The following is a 17,423-nucleotide window of genomic DNA, read 5'->3' on the forward strand; positions in this document are numbered from 1 at the left end:
TGTGAGGAGAGCATTCAGTGTCGAGCAGGACTTTAATCTGACGTGGAAAGTTTGTTTACAATACTTGATTGAGACTGAAGAGGCGCTGACCCACCGAAACAATTGTTTTCAGGCAAATTCTTGATACGACGAGTGTAATAAACTATCAGAAAACAAGTGACTGAACAGAGAGATGTGAGCTTTATTTGTGACTCTGGAAGAAGTGTCAATGTTACAGATAAAAAGGGGAGGAGAAACATCAGAGATGTGGACTACATCACGTGGAATGTTACAATTCAAGAGGCTGGCCTACATTAAAAAGAGACGCTGGACAAAGTATAAATGGATGATAACATACAATATTGCATTTGATCAAGATATCTGCTCTGTAAACAGGCACTGAGCAGCTGTATTCAATTTCAAACAATATACTCAGTATTACAATAACATTTCCCAAAGTGTATTTTGCTTGTGTATGAAAGCAAATTCCATTAGACTGCACATTTTCCTGGTCACATCTATCTGCAATTGTTCCCCAAAATGCAACTGTATTAAGTTGGACCACAGTCAGATCTAAATAAGATAGAAAAAACAACAACATATTGCCTTACCAGCAGGTAGTTATATATCATATTGGTTATATCTCTGTGCTGCAGAAACACTGAAGACATAATCCAACATCAGCAGCTATTGGTGGCATGATGAGTCAGGAATCAGACTTGTGATGCAGATATGTAGATAGTCTGACTTCCCCAGCACTTTGATGACATTTAATTCAACGGAAAACTCACAACAGATGAGTTTTATGTTTAGAGGTTCTGAACTAACAGAAGGTACCGTAATAGATCGAGCGAGGATGCAGGGAGAGATTTTAGAGCCAAACCGACATTTTCTTGTGGACCCAAAGCTGTGACTACACTTTGCTCGCAGCGCTACGCAGTGCAGCACGTCTCTGTGGGTACATTTAGCCCATAGGTGGTCCACTTGGTGCAAGGCTCAGTCCCATTATCCATCCTTTACTCCTGCAGAAAGGTCATTGCTCCTCCACTTTAAAACGTACCAGTCTATTCCCTTGACAATGCAATCGAACAGCCACATGGGTGAAAAAGAAACTTGAAAACCAAAGACCATGATGAGAGGTAGGATGACTGTCTTTCAGCTTCTGGTCATTCTCACAGTGAAAGCGAATTCCACCGCAGCCGTTCCCCTCCACGCACCCTCCACATATTCTGTATATGAAGGTGGGTGGCAGGATCTAGATGGGAGAGAGGGCACTGCATGCACGTTTGGGTCAATGCAGCATTGTCTGTCTGTCATGTGAATCACCACTTCAGAGGTCATCGCATTCCAGGAAATGGGTCCTCTGCAGCATCTTCACATGGCGCTCGTAGATTTTGAGGGCAGGGCCGAGTCGGATAGATAAACCAGTCAACACGTCACTGCGCTGCATCAGGAGAAGGGACTTCCCGTCAATTTCCTGTTGGGGAGAGCTCAGTTAGGAGGCTTTCACATCAGGGACCCGGGACCGGATCAGAGTACACTGGACCCCAAAGTCCAGTTTGTTTGATTAGTGTGAACACTGTGTACCGTACTCAAGGCGGTCTCGGGTACAGTTCATGTGTACTCGGGTACAGTTCGCATCAGGAGTGAAAACCCACTGTTCCAAAACATAGAAGTAAACTGCTATTTAACGCGAGTAACGTTAGCAGTCAGCGAGTAGTTTTGAAAGGGCAGGTTTTTTTCGACGCCGTTGGTCTCCTCCAAAATCTGCATATGCAGGCAGTATGCACCGATCTCATCCTCTGAATGTAAACCTTATTGTATTTGTCATTTACATACAGGACCTCTGCATTTCAACCATCCATAAGAGAAGTAGGCTGCTGTAAAGCCCCCGGTAGCCACTTGGGGTTCAGTGTCTTGCTGAACTCACTTCAACATGCAGACAGTAGGAACCGGGGATCAAACCGCCAACCTTGTGGTTAAGAGACGACTATTCAACCCACTGAGGTACAGCCGCCCAGAACCACACGGCCATGGGTGATAAAGCAGGAAGGCAGGCGAGAGGTTCCTTCTTGTCTCCAAAATATTAACAGTAGGCGATGGGCGATGTTTGTCATTTTATTCAGCTAATTTAACGGCCTGCCTCCGAGGCAAGAGAGCCGCTCAGCTGCTCAGGAGGCAGAGAGAGAGACAGCGGGGGGGAAACAGAGTGCAGAGCCGGCATATTTTCACATCTAACTCGGTTATTTCAACCAGAACGAGTTGGTGATTGTTGGAAATTTTGTTTCTGTCGAGTTTGAGTGAATTCTTTTTTACGATGCTCCGCCGCTAGAACAGCTGATCTCCCAGCTGATCTCCCAGCTGAAACTATGGCGACAACATAAACAAATGTCACGCATACTTGCCAACCCTCCTGTTTTTCATTGCCCTCTCCTGGTTTCCTCCTGGGGTTACAATTCTCCCGATTTATGGCAGATTTTCACTCCTTTTTTCCTTTTCGTTATCTTTACCTGTTTCTGGCACTGCGTGTATAAGCCCTACTGTTTCCACCCGAACGGCAATAGAGTTACACCAAATGTCATTTCCCAGTGGAAGAGATGCTCGTGACCACGCGGTTTGAGTTGCGCTCGCCGCACATCGCAATGGGCAGCGCCCAAGGTTGGGCTTTGCTCGACGCAGCGAAAAGTCGTCGTGGTGTGACGCAAGCCATTAAAAATAATGTTTTGCAAAGCGCAGCGGTGTCGTTGTCGTGAGAGGGAAATAGAGAGAACTAAGAGAAAGAAATACTCAAGCAGGGTCAAAAAATGTATGAAAGACTAAAAACTGATGAATATTAAATTTATACCAGAGATTCACACGCCAGAGGGGCGAAATATTCAGTTTTCTTTGCTGAGAATTAAAAGTAAAATTAAAAGTAGGCTTATTCAACATAAAATGCTGTTGTGGTGTACTTATTATTTTTGTTATTTTCATTCATTAAAAGTCATAAGGCAGGAAGCAAAATCTCTGAAACTCAAATTTTTCTGGGGGACCCCCACTTTGGTCCTTAAATCTCCTTATTTTTGAGGTTTCAAGGTTGGCAAGTGTACTTAGGTACACAACAACATTATTAATGTGAAAGCTGAGTGGTGGGGAAGCTGGGAGATTGGGGGCAATCATACTCGGGCACGATACGAATCAACCGTACCTACTATGAAAACGCCCTTAGCGTCACCCACGAGGTTCTGAAGGTATATCCTGAATGCTTGACACCTTTTAATGTAACTAATGTAATGAACGTTTTAAATGTCCACCAGGACACACTGTGTAGACAGTTTAATTAGCTATTGAAATCTAAATGTTTAAAAAATTGTTTTCCTCGTCACCTCCAGACTGCCATTTCTTTCCTAGCAGCTGTTACCAAGCAGCTTGGTGTACACAAATAAATTGATACTGGTCACAGCATACACTATTTTTGAACTAACACTTAATATTAACTGCCTCTAAAAATGCATTGGGTAATGGGATGTGTGTGGTTTTCAGTGTGTATATAGTGCCCTCTGTGGCAATTTTGTGGTGGTGCACTGACCTGTGTTCGAAACGCCACAGCTTGCTCTGGAAAGCCTGCAGCCGAGAAGTAACTGGCCACATCTGCCACAGTCCACTGCATTAAGTTCTGGCTCATCTTCTCCTTCTTCACAGTGCTGGAGGAAGATCAGATAGAAAGGAGTGAGAGACGTGACCACAAAGTGACTTTTCTTCAGCAGGCAATGTCTCACTTTGTTGTTGATGTTATGCTCAAGCCTTTAGGTGACCTTCTGTGTGGTCAGTAATTATTTACATGAGTTTGTGCCTCAGAAATATGCAGATTAATTATTCAAGACAATAGCTGAAAAATAAAAGAGTGTATTAAACCATTGTAGAAAGGGAGAGAGGACATTTGTTAAAATGCATTTCTAGTGGAGAATGTAATGACTTATTTAATAACAGGATACTCACACTTCATCAACTTTACCACCATTCAGAAGACCGTCTTCGGCTGCTGTGAAGGAGGATATATCTATCTTGCTCTTTAATGTACCTGGGGACAAAATGGAAGCAAAATGATTACAAATGTTTTGCACAATGAAACACGGATTTAATAGATATCCCGACATGCTCTGGGAGAAACCTTGACTGCATATTTATATTTATTTAACGATCACTAAAACACAATACAGAGTTGATTTCACTGGTTTCTATTGGTGAAATAAAATAACAATAAAAATATAGTTAATAGGGATGTCAGTTGATTAAAATATTTAATTGTGATTAATCACATGATTGTCCATAGTTAATCGCAATTAATCACACATTTTGAATCTGTTCAAAATGTACCTTAAAGGAAGATTTGTCAAATATTTAATACTCTTATCAACATGGGAGTGGGCAAATATGATGCTTTATGCAAATTTATGTATATATTTATTATTTTAAATCAATTAACAACAAAAAACAATGACAAATATTGTCCATAAACCCTCACAGGTACTGCATTTAGCATAAAAATATGCTCAAATCATAACATGGTAAACTGCAGCCCAACAGGCAACAACAGCTGTCAGTGTGTCAGTGTGCTGACTTGACTATGACTTGCCCCAAACTGCATGTGATTATCATAAAGTGGGCATGTCTGTAAAGGGGAGACTCGTGGGTACCCATAGAACCCATTTTCATTCACATATCTGGAGATCAGAGGGCAAGGGACCCCTCTGAACACCACCATGCCAGTTTTTCCTCGCCAAAATTTAGCATAAGTTTGTAGCGTTATTTATTCTCCTTTGGGAAAAGCTAGCATGGCACGGTTGGTATCAATGGATTTATTAGTTTTTTTCTAGTTTGATGCCAATATCTTCACTCTACCTTTAAAAATGAGGTTGCCACAACCTAAAACCCGCAAGTTGCTTTAATGCGTTAAAACTAATTTGGGTTAACGCGTTATTATCACATTACCTTTGACAGCCCTATTAGTTAACAATAATAATTTTTCTGGAGTTTTAAATGTGCAGCTTCGTATCCGTGACATTCATTGGTGTGATGTTGAACAAACAGCAGCAGAGTTGTGATGAAATGGGAGTGATGCTTTCTCCGTGGCACTAGTATGCCACACTGAGGCCTCTACTGTCACGGTACAGTATGTTTTTCCATTAGAGTTTGTTCACGGTTCAGCACAGTGAGGGTAAAGTGAATGGGTGTTGATACAGCACCCTTACTATGCAGTACCAGCCCACTGTCACAAGATACTGGCACTGGACTGTCTTCATGCATGTGATACATGACAGGAGAACTGCTCCTTCTCAGCTAAACATATCCAAGTACAGTATACTGTGGCATTGTACTTGATAAAAAAACATATTAGTGTAGTTTATTTCTGTTCTGTATTTCTGTTAGTTATTTGTTTGGAGGTCTCTTGGTAATGTCTCACTAAGGAGGGAAAATCAATAACCACTTCTCTTGCATTGAAAGCCAGAAAGTCACATTTCAGATTTTCTACAAATAAACAAACTCTGTGGGCAGAGCACTAAAAACACAACAAATTGTGCTTGGTGGTGTACACAAAACAAATACATACCATAAAATATGAACCCTTTCTGAATTATTAAGAGCCATCTGTAAGCACATGTTATCTACCAAACATTATTATACACAGCTTTTAGAAACCCTCTGCAGCTGTATGCTTATTACATGGTCATACGGTGACGTTTCTTGACTGATAATCATGATGCATCAACTTCAGAAGTGAATTAAACTGTATCATGTCTGCAGATTTACACCTCTACCAGACAAGCTGTTAATAGTGTAGCATTGCAGAAGGGCGGCATGTTCTGAGCAACAACTTTTAACAGTCAAAGTGAGCACCACCTGGACTGGAAGGTAGCAAAACAAGCTTGTGAAGCATTCAAAACATCTCAAGCTAGCCTCAAGGCAAGTACTAGTCAAAAAGGCCAAATAGGCAAACAGAATGGTATTTGAGACATAATGAGCTGTCATTACCTAATTCCTTTAAAAGTTAACCGTTTTCTTAGAAACAATTTCACAAAATGAGAGAGTAGACAAGTCAAGGGCGTAGGTTTGGTCTCAACATTGGTAGGGGACATAAATGGGGCTTGGAGCGAGTGATTTTAGTGTCTTTTAAACTGGGTGCTTTTGTATGTTGCACTGATCTAAAATGTGGACATGTCTGCAGTTTCAGAGATGCTGGTAACTGCAGGCAATCAGGAGACACCTTGTAAGCGGCAGTAAATATTTGAGTTTAGTCAGGTTTAAACTGTCCCTCTCACAATCAAACATGAGATACTATTACTAAACAAAACAACCTGCCACTATCCATCTGCAGCCCTTCTATGTATTTCTACTATTGGAAGTTGTCGACCCTTCACACACATTTAGCAGGAAAACAACAGTCTTCAGCAGTCGTTGTGTGCGGCTGGGACCGGGAGAGGCTGGGAGATAATGGAGCAGCAGCTGGGAGCGTCATCTCTTGCTGCATTCACTTGCAATCAGACATTGGAGTTTCACTCTTGTGAATATCCGACCAGCCACAACTTTTCATATATAATTCTGTCCTCCCAAAATATTGGTACATGTCCCTACCGTCCGTATGCAAACCTACGCCCTTGTGACAAGTGATCAATTTGTTCTCTGCAAAACAGATGCAGGCTACACAGCAGCTATAAAAATAAAAAAAATTACATTATGCTACTCACAGTTGTCAGATGGCAAAGGCAGTGCCTGTGGTCTCCCATCAGATACATTCTTGGTCTCATCCTGTTGGCCAAACCGAAAAAATGAAAATGTCAGGTGTAGAAGCAGAGAGATCAAAGAAGCAGGAGACATTCGGGTGTTATTGTTTGCCATAAAAGGATTACAGGCCAATTACCAGCCCTGCTGCATAGTCTGGTACCAGCTGGTCAGACGAAAGGCCGCTATCCACCGCCTTGCCTCCATCTTCTTTTTTCACGTTGTTCTTTAAAGCGCAGGGGCTGGTAGTTGGAGATTGGATTGCTGGCTTCATGGCTGCTGCTAACAGAGAGAGAAACATTTATATTACATGCTGACATAATCATTACTGTCACACCTGACTTTATTCTTGGCAAATTCTAGTGCTGAAAATTCTTTGATGTGTCTTCTTAATACTGTTCATTAAACCTGAATAACTGGTACAAACAAGCCGATGGATGATTGCACCTCTTATTGCAGGAAGACATTACTAAGTCATGGAAATGTATTATTTTCTCCTGCAATCTAGTGTACATTAAACCTGCAGTAGGCAGAATATTTTTGTCATCATTGGGCAAAAATCCCATAATAACCTTTCAGCATATTGTAATTCAAGTTGTCTGAGAGATAACTAGACTTTAGCTCCTCCTCTTGGCTCTGTTTTCAGGCTTTAAAAAATCTAGCTCGTGCAGGAGACTTTGGCCAATCACAGGTCATTTTAGAGAGAGAGAGAGCGTTCATTCAATGGAGACAGCTGTCAATCACTCGCAAACTCCGATCAAACGGTCAAACTAGGCAGCGCTGATGAAATATGAATCAATATTCTGTTACTGTAATGCCTATTTCTCACCTCAAATACTTTCAGAAACATCTTGTAGTGCACTGTTTAGCTGTAAAATTAGAAAGTTTGCTCCGACTGGTGGGCGGTGCTTGGTATTTCCTCAACTGTTCTCAACATGGCTGCCGGGTCACAACCTTTAAATAGGCATTACAGTAACAGAATATTGATTCATATTTGATCATCACTGCCTAGTTTGACCGTCTGATCTGAGTTTGCGAGTGATTGACAGCTGCTCAGAGACGGCAAGGCTCCAGATCGGCTCTGATTGGTTGTTTTCCTTCGGTCTGTGAAATCTTGCAGACGCCATTAGGAGCACCGGAGGACACAGAGGTACATGATTTCTTTCAGATTACCTGACTCATGCACTACTGTCAGGATATAGTGACCGTTTTATAAAAATAACTTTTTTCAATCATATTTGCTCTATTTCTGCCCACTGCAGCTTTAACTGAGGCATTACTAACGTCAACAACATGTCACCCATCCAGCCCCCACCCCTATTTCATAACCAAGGCAAAACTAAGCATAAATCTTGCACATGAAACAATAATTGAGTGCTCAATAATGCCGTGTGTGCCGTGTCTAGCAGTGTGAATTACCTTTGTCTCTCTGCATTCCTGGGTGCTGGCGCTCCGCTGGGCAGACAGCAGAATGATAGGCCCAGTCATTGTGTGTGAGGGCCCTGGGGCTGGAGGGGGGCAAGGAGCTGGGCCTCTCACCAGCCTTCTGGAGAGAGGCACAATCCAGACCGGAGCCGGGGCCGGGGCCGGGCCGAGCGCCAGAGGGGGAGCAGGGGGCAGAGACGGCTCGGATAGAGGCACAGTGCACGGCAGCGTTTTCATACGTGCGGCCGGGAGAGGGTCCATCCTGCCCATCCCGGCTCTCGTCAGCCCCCTCCTCATCTGCATTACTGTCTGTGTCCATTGCCAGGGAGGTGTCAGCCTGCAAAACAGAAGCATAGGTGCAACATAAATATATGATAGGGCAGCACATCTTGCACGTTTGGGCACAGAGCTTTCTTCAGAGCGTGCACATGTGTATGTGTCTATTGTGATGTGAGCCAATTAAACATGTGAAATGCTAGTATTTTGTCCTCCTTGATTTTTATGTTTATTGGACTTTGGGTCTAGCACTCCACCGTGAATCCCATTGTTGAAGCGCAACCTCCTTTACTAAAACATAGCTGCAGCATAGTGGATTGTATTTTATAACTGTAATCCCCAACGATGATTACCTTATGTAATATTTAAAAAATCTAAAGTGGGTGCAGAATAGGGCGGCACAAGTAATCGAATATCAATCACGATCACAATTTGGGCTTTCCACAATTAAATGAACATGATAGTCTGCGATATTGACGTTTAAAATGTGCGTTCTGCTCATAGAAAACTCTGCTGCATATCAAATCAAGCGCTTCCTAAACAAACATCCAGCCACCAGCTGGTGATCAAGATGTTTTGGCTTCACTTTTGGGGATACATATTATCTATACAACCAATGTGTTTATGATTCAATTCAGAGCATAAAATTGTCTATCTAGCCTCTGAATGTTGCTAATTTGCTCTCAAAGTGCACCAGATTGATGCATTTAAAGCTGCAGTGGGTAGAAGTGGAGCAAATATGATTTTAAAAAGTTATTTTTATAAAACGGTCAGTATATCCTGACAGTAGTGCATGAGACTGAAAATAATCATGTTCCTCTGTGTCCTCCGGTGCTCTTAATGGCATCTGCAAGATTTCACAGACCGGAGGAAAACAACCAGTCAGAGCTGATCTGGAGTCTTGCCGTCTCTGAGCAGCTGACAATCACTCACAAACTCCGATCAAACGGTCAAACTAGGCAGCGCTGATCAAATATTAATCAATATTCTGTTACTGTAATGCCTATTTCTCACCTCAAATGTTTTCAGAAAAACCTTGTAGTGTACTGTTTAGCTGTAAAATGAGAATGTTTGTGACCCGGCAGCCATGTTGAGATCTCCTGAGGAAATACCAAGCACCGCCCACCAACCAGAGCACAGCCAATAGAAACGCTCTCTCTCTCTGAAATGACCTGTGATTGGTCAAAGTCTTCCGTAAAGGGCTAGATTTTATAAAGCCTGAAAACAGAGCTATGAGGAGGTGCAGAAGTCTAGTTATCTCTCAGAACACTTGAATTACAATATGCTGAAAGGTCATTATGGATTTTTTTTGCCTAGTGATGCCAAAAAAATGTTGCCTACTGAAGCGTTAACTTTAAAATGTAGCTAGCAAAGAGGGTAGGTTGAATATTCCTGGATTTTTTCATGTTGCAGACAAAATAAATATTGCAAAGTCAGTTTTTTCCAACATCGTGCAGCCCTAATTTTTTAGGGAAATGTAGCACAGTATGGAAGTGAAAGCAGTGTTCATTTTAATGTGAAAGTGCAACAAAAAATATGTTGTCGCTACAGTCCTGATAAATAATCACAATCTCAATATTTGGCCATAATCGTGCAGCCCAGTGCAGAATTTAACAAACACAAGACATAATCTTTGCTTGGATCCATAAGCGTAAAGCCACCATCAACAATTAACTTCATTATTTTTATATAATCTACAACTTAAAAAATAAACATTTCTATGTGAAATTGAAAAACTTGAACTTTAAGGTTGGGGGTTTCCAAAAAAATCTAGAGGGAATGTTATGTGTACAACACCAAGAGGTCTAATGTATTGGGATGTGTGTAGCCTACATATTACACCATCCAAACAGAATACAATGTAAGTAAGCGTCTGTATTAAAATCAGTTTGATTGCATTGTTTTCTACAGGAATGTAGCACAGTATGGAAGTGAAAGCAGTGTTTATTTTCATGTGAAAGTGCAATAAAAAATATGTTGTCACTAAAATCCTGATAAATAATCATGATCTCAATATTTGGCCATAATCGTGCAGCCCTATAGTGCAGAATTGAACAAAACATAAGTCATAATCTTTGGCTTGGATCAATAAGCTTAAAAAGCCACCATCAACAATAAAACTTCATTATTTGACAACAACTTTAAAGGCTGGTAAATCCTGCAAGGTTACAAAAAGGGATTCTTTTCATGACTGAGTAGTAATTGCAGGGCTGAGCGTTGTCACATGAAAAACACGCTCATACAGATGTCGCAATGTGACCGCTGTGCTGTGCTGGTAGATTATTGCCTTTGAATGCTTTTCTGCGGTGCAGCGTTCACATGCAGACTGCGAGCCACAGAACGCGTTCAATGAAACACTTGAATGTGATGTGATGTGATTGCATACAAGTAGTTTTTTTTTAACATCATTCCGACTGTATAGGAAAAAACTGTACCTTGTGTGCGACTGCGTGACCCAGCAGCAGCAGAAAGCAGCAGCAGTGGAGCAGTGGAGCACCAAGAGCGCACTAAAGCCCGCCCCGCTCCGGAGGAAAAGAGCCGCTTGTAACGCGCTGCATTTCACACAACTTTACACCGAGACACGGTGACAAAAAACACCATCCCGAGGACAATTTACATGTCGAACAACAGACGATGGTGCTCGGTGCGTCTTTAGAGTCCTTTCTTGATTGATTATGTCTAACACACAAGGGGGAGTAGAGAGAAAAGGGGCCGATGGGAGGTTTTTGCGTAAATTTCCTCCAAAGTGCGCATGGAGTTGAGAGCCGCGGTAAAGACCTCGCCATTGTGTCTGTGTGCTCTTTAACGCAGCAGAGACACGTACAGCAAAGCACCACAGATACATATATATATATATATATATATATATAAAACATCTTTAACTCGACGCACAGCACAGCATCAGTCGTCTACTTTGACTTTGCACCGTGTCAACGATTTACAGTACAAGAGAGTCCGTTATCGGACACGTCACTGTCTTACATCTGACCATGTAAAAAATCTGGATAACAAGCAGCCGAGAAAGCAGCAAAGTGATTCGGTTTTTTTTGCAGCGACACACAAAGTCAATTTGATCTCAGCTTAACCCACATCGGATAGATAGGGCATCCATCCACCAGCCAGCCAGCTTCAGCTATATAACACCGGGACTGCGAACACAGTTTTGCGGTCAGCTTCACGTTAGTTCAGCTCTCTCGGTGTTATACCGGCTCCTACATATTTCATCACTTTTTGCAGTGATGTATGTGGCTCAACAAATAGTTGCCAGACACGGAGAAGAAGTGATGGCATTGCTGCACGGGACGAGAGAGAGAGAGAGAGAGAGAGAGAGAGAGATAGAGAGAGAGGCCATAACAGCACCAAGCATTAGACGTGACCGAGCTTGGTTGGCTGCGTGTCCGACAATGGATGTAGCTTCGACAGACTTTATGCACTGCGACTGCAATCGTGCATCACTCGATAAATTTGCATAAATGCACGTTTATTGTGAGTACTTTGGCACGGAGGATCAATGCATTTGGTTGCTGTTTTTCACGGGACAAAACATAGTGATGGGTTAAATGTTAAAGTCCAGACGGAAAGGGGGGGACATGTCGTCATAAGGTGGACAGATAATGTGTCAGGACGTGGCTGTGGTGGCATTTAACACGGGGATGGTTGTTTTTCGTCAACAACCCAACAATGCTCCAGCGTCCCCCATCAGGATCCTACATCCGCGGTGTTTCAGACTTTTTTCCTTCACCCACTCCCACATATACAAGCACGTGAGAATGAAAACATCCATTTCCGGCCAACGCTTCCAAAATAAAACCCCAACTAGGTAATAGGGTGACCAGTTCCCAACAAACAAATCAAACGTGGCACAAAGAGTATGTTTGTGTGGGACAATGTGGGACACATTACCAGATAAACAGATAAATCATACAACACTCTCTTCCTCACAAAAAGTGCAATACTTCAATCAATGCAATATGTGCAATATAAAAATAAAAATAAATGCCTGTGCAATATTTTTATAGTATGCAACCTCTACTGCTCCCATATATATATATATATATATATATATAGCTTTTATGGTTACCATATACCAAGTACTTCCTTTATTATTATACTGTATATTATTTGTAAATACACTATTATTTTTATTTTATTATTTTTTTGCTACTTAACTTACTGTTTTCTTAATGGAGCTTCCCAGCAAAAAGTATTTCACACGGTTGTACTTGTATAACCGGTGTGACAATAAACATCTTGAATCTTGAATCTTGAATCCAATGCTGAGAGGTAGTCTAACATTTTTTTAATATAATGTATAAGTTAAAAAAATAAACATTTCTATTTGAAATTCAAAAAATAACTGGCAAATTTTGCAAAAATAACTGAGAATCGCCATCCACCGGTTTCAGCCACTTGTAAGTAGTCTTTGTTGTAGTCGCATTTCTTTTTCTTTGTAAATCTATTGTTACGGACATGTGCAATTACACGTTGGTCACTTTTGTGTCACTTTTGTGCAATGTAATCTTTTCATTAGCACCTATGGGATTGTCACAATCTAATTTCATTGTACCACACAATGACAATAAAGGGCTTGAATCTTGAATCTTGTCATAGGCACAGTTTGAACTTTAAGGTTGTGGGTTTCCAAAAAAAAATCTAGAGGGAATGTAATGTGTACAAAACAGAGGGGTCTAATGTATTGGGATGTGTGTAGCTTACATATTACACCCTCCAAACAGAATATAATGCAAGTAAGCGTCTGTGACAAAATCAGTTTGATTGCAATGTTTTCTACTGGAATGAACGAACTGACCGCGGGTGACAACGCAATGCGCAGCGTGCGTGTTTGAGCTGAACTTTTGTCAGACGCCCTGTTTCTATTTATTCCTTATTCCAACTGATGAGGAACGGCTGATTGGTGAAGTTGAAATGAGGAGTTATCTGATACAATACCTCCTCATTTCACTACAAACACCTAAATAAGGTGACAGCTGGCTGGATGGAGATCACCAGGAGCCTGGAAGTTTACATAGGCTACTGTTGGCTGTATTGTATTATATATATTTTATTGTCATTTTCAGAAAATATCGCAGCATAACACCTGTGTTTTCTGTTTAAAAAACACAAATGTCAGAAGAGAGCAAGTAGCCTACTACTCACCCATCTTTTAAATGGTTACGTCTCTAGTTTGATCTTGACCGCACAGCTGATCGGTACATGGTTTGTGTACATGGTGTAACAGAAGTGTATATTTAACGGTGTGTGGACAGAGAGCGTCCAATGTTATTATAAGTAAATAAAAATACCGCAAATCTATCTTCTCATCTTGTTGGTTTCTTATTTGGTAAATATGAAGACACAACAATAATTATTAGTTCTACATTATTATAAAAAAACATGGATGCATTTCTAAGGGGTTCAAAACTGCGCCTGTGGTGGTAGTTTCCATCATATTTGGCATAGTTTGTGAGTTTGCAGTGACTTGCAATTTTCCCCGGCATAGCGTAGCAAAGACAGTGACAGGTCAACTTGCATTTGACCCAGGTGTGCGCAGTTTGACAGCAAACACAGCCCACGATGACAGCCTTCCCTGCTTTCTTCACAGCCATTGGATAGTGGAGTGGTTTAACTCTTGACAACTAGAGCCAATGAAAATGTGGGACATCGTCTCAATATGGCTCCCGCCTACCTGGACACCCTCATCCAGGTCTACACTCCCTCCCGCTGACTACGCTCGGCCAATGAAAGACGCCTGGTACTCCCATCACAACAGGGCCCTAAGTCGCTACCTAGACTCTTCTCCTCTGTAGTCCCCGGTGGTGGAATGAGTTATTCAATCCGCAGAGTCCCTTTCTACCTTAAAGAAAAAGCTAAAGACCCAGCTCTTTCATGAACACCTCCGCATCTAATGCTATTGATACTATTGATGACGATATTGATGATGATGATATTGAGGATGTTGATTAGGATATTCATGATGATGAGGACATTGATGACGTTGTTGATGTTGCTAATGATGATGGTAAAAAAAAAAATCTTCTTCTACACACCCTGTGCATTGCCTTCATAGCTGTTGTTAGCACTTACTCCTGTGTTCCCACCTATCTAGACCCTTGCTTGTGTCAGATATACGTCGCTTTGGACAAAAGCGTCTGTTAAATTAAATTGTAGAATAGATAGATAGATAGATAGATAGATAGATAGATAGTAACTTTATTGATCCCGAGGGAAATTCAAGTTTCCAGCATCACAGTTCCATAGTGCAAAACATGTTAGTAAAAAGGCAGTAAAAAAGTCGGTAGTACAAAAACCAAAGTACAAAAAGTATACCAGATATAAAAATACCAGGAGATGAAGAGAACTTATAAAACTGAATATGGTGCAGGGTAACAACTGAGATACGGGACTATTAAAAATGTGAGTATAGTGCAATATGTGGGACAACAACTAGGTGTTAGTAGACCTGGACACACCGATGAACACCGGTTTCTGCTCTCACTACCGTTAAAATCTAACGTTTTCTGGTTGCCAGTGTTTTCACAACACCCCTCCATTGAGATAACACGGTACTGGTGTGGTGTGGTGCTGTAGTATTGGATTATTTTGTGGTGTAGTCCTCTTATCGAATAATATTGTTTTGTGTGGCAAACTATGGAGAGATATCATTAACAAAGTATTTAGTAAATACAATTTTGAGGTACTTTACTTGAGCATTTCCATTTTATGCTACTTTATACTTGCACTGTATATATGCACTTTATACTAACGTCAGTTACTTTACAGATTCAGAATATTAAGACAAATTATAATCAACAAATAAAATATGTTATATTATTAAAGATTACCAGCTGCAACATTAAAAATGATACGTACATTAATCTATCAATGATTATAATTATAATTAAGACTGTCAATTGATTAAAATATTTAATACATTTGTGATAAAAGTTGTTGTGCAGTCCCCCTTTTTTAAAGTGGGACACCTGGTCACCCTAATAATTAGTAAGCGCGTATTGTGTCGCTCTTATTTTGAAAGCGAATTTCTCCAACTTCCGGGCTACTCTCGCTAGCTTACCAGCTTACCTCCTCCTCCTTCGCTCAACGCCGACTTTGGGGCTCGAAAAGCGCTTTCTCGCTACCGAATCCGACAATGGTGGCTCTGGGTTTGTTGGTTTGTTGCGGACGGGCAGAGACGGTGCAACTTTTTGTCTCTGTCTTCTTCTTAATTTAAGCGTTTAAATCATCGTCCGTTTAAAAAAGTGTTTTCCAACCGACACTCACTACACACGCGCACCTTCAGTTGGTTTTTTTTTTTTCTCAGCAGCGCTCGAGCGAGGTCCAACCGCCGCTCCCCGTCTGCGGCAGTTTTTTTTTGGGTGCACTTGCAAATCACTCCCCGTCACCACTCCAATACACACACAATAAAGACGGGGTTTTACCTACATACTGCTAACCTCCACCTCCACCTGTTAAGATAAGACAATGAGATGCTGGTGTTTTACCTCCAGATCCTCCTCGTCCTGGTCAACGGGACCGAAAGCGCTGTCCCCGTTGCTCAGGTCAGAATGACTGGTGGCTTCTTCCACCGCGCTCCTCCTCGCAGCAGCAGCAGCCGTTAACAACGTTACATCTACAACGTCTTTTTTCCTGCTTCTCCGCTGCACCTTGGCGGCGTTCCGGTACGAAATGGAGCCCTTGTAGTTAACTTTGAGCACGGTTTGCTCCTGGATCAGTTTCTCCAGTTCTGCGCAGGTTCGGTCCGGCTCGGACCCGTGTCGTCTCCGGACCATTCGGCAGATCCGCTCCAAGTCCGGCCGGGCTTTCCGCGACCGCAGCGAGTCGATAGTGTCCAGGATCCACTCGCGGTACTTGGATTCAGACATCTTGGTTTGGTTGGTTTTCTTCTTGCTTTGTTTTTCTCTCTCTTACCTTGGTGCGTCAACCCTGTACACGGTGTGTTTTCTCCCGTAGAGCCGCGGCGGTCCCGGTCCGAGAGCCCCCCTCCACTGAAGAAGCGGAAACCTCGCTGAACGCCTCCTGCGTTTGCGTGTGCGCTTAAGGTGGACCGACGGAGTTGCAGCGTAAAAGTTTCAGAGAGAAAGAGAGAGAGAGAGAGAGGGGAGGTTTTCTTAAGGTGGAATTTGCAGTCCTGGACGGAGACGAGCGCGCGCCCCACGTGCGCCATAATGGGTGCAAAAGGTGGCCATTTATTTTCAAGAGTTTAGAAAGTGAGACAGACACATTGATGTAGTTAGTGACTGAAGCTGGTTCACATGTGATCAATCTATGAAATAATTAAGTAGACAATAAATATATATATATATATACATATATATGTGTGTGTGTGTATACATATATATATACATATATATATGTATATATATATATATACATATATATATAAATAAATATATAATAATAATAAACCAATTAAATATATGGATACATATATAAATATATATATATATACATACATACATACATATATATATGTGTGTATATATATAATATAAATAAATATATAATAATAATAAACCATTAAATATATAAATATATGGATACATATATAAATATATAAATTAAATACATATATATAAATTAAATACATATATATAAATAAATATATATATACATACATACATATATATGTGTGTAAATATATATAATATAAATAAATATATAATAATAATAAACCAATTAAATATATATGTATACATATATAAATATATAAATTATATATATATATACATTAAATAAATATATATAAATACATTTTATATTTATATAAATATATATAAAAGTGATTGATTTAACCTTTTTTCAAAATTGTAATTGAAAAAAGAATCCCACCTTTTCAATTGTTAACAACACACATACATACATATATAAATATATATAAATAAATAAATTAAATACCTATCTATCTATCTGTATATAAAAGAGATCAAACTATTAAAGAATTAAGTAGACAATAAATAGAAAAAAAT

General features: G+C 40.7%; 1 protein-coding gene across 2 annotated transcripts; it reads right to left on the minus strand.

The window, feature by feature from the left end:
* Positions 1-157: 157 nt before the first annotated feature.
* Positions 158-16,508, minus strand: samd1a (sterile alpha motif domain containing 1a). 2 transcript variants are annotated; one of them, XM_037792042.1, is made up of 7 exons: positions 15,939-16,508; positions 8,158-8,500; positions 6,878-7,017; positions 6,705-6,765; positions 3,958-4,039; positions 3,548-3,662; positions 158-1,456 (listed from the first exon to the last, which is right to left on the minus strand). In XM_037792042.1, exons 1-7 carry the CDS (start codon positions 16,317-16,319, stop codon positions 1,310-1,312), a joined length of 1,269 nt encoding a protein of 422 aa, XP_037647970.1. In that variant the 5' UTR covers positions 16,320-16,508; the 3' UTR covers positions 158-1,309. The 2 variants fall into 2 exon arrangements, with proteins under 2 accessions (XP_037647970.1, XP_037647969.1); XM_037792041.1 differs by having other exon boundaries at positions 6,878-7,020; positions 15,939-16,507.
* Positions 16,509-17,423: the final 915 nt, after the last annotated feature.

This window comes from Sebastes umbrosus, chromosome 14 (assembly GCF_015220745.1).
Source record: "Sebastes umbrosus isolate fSebUmb1 chromosome 14, fSebUmb1.pri, whole genome shotgun sequence".
NCBI lineage: Eukaryota > Metazoa > Chordata > Actinopteri > Perciformes > Sebastidae > Sebastes > Sebastes umbrosus.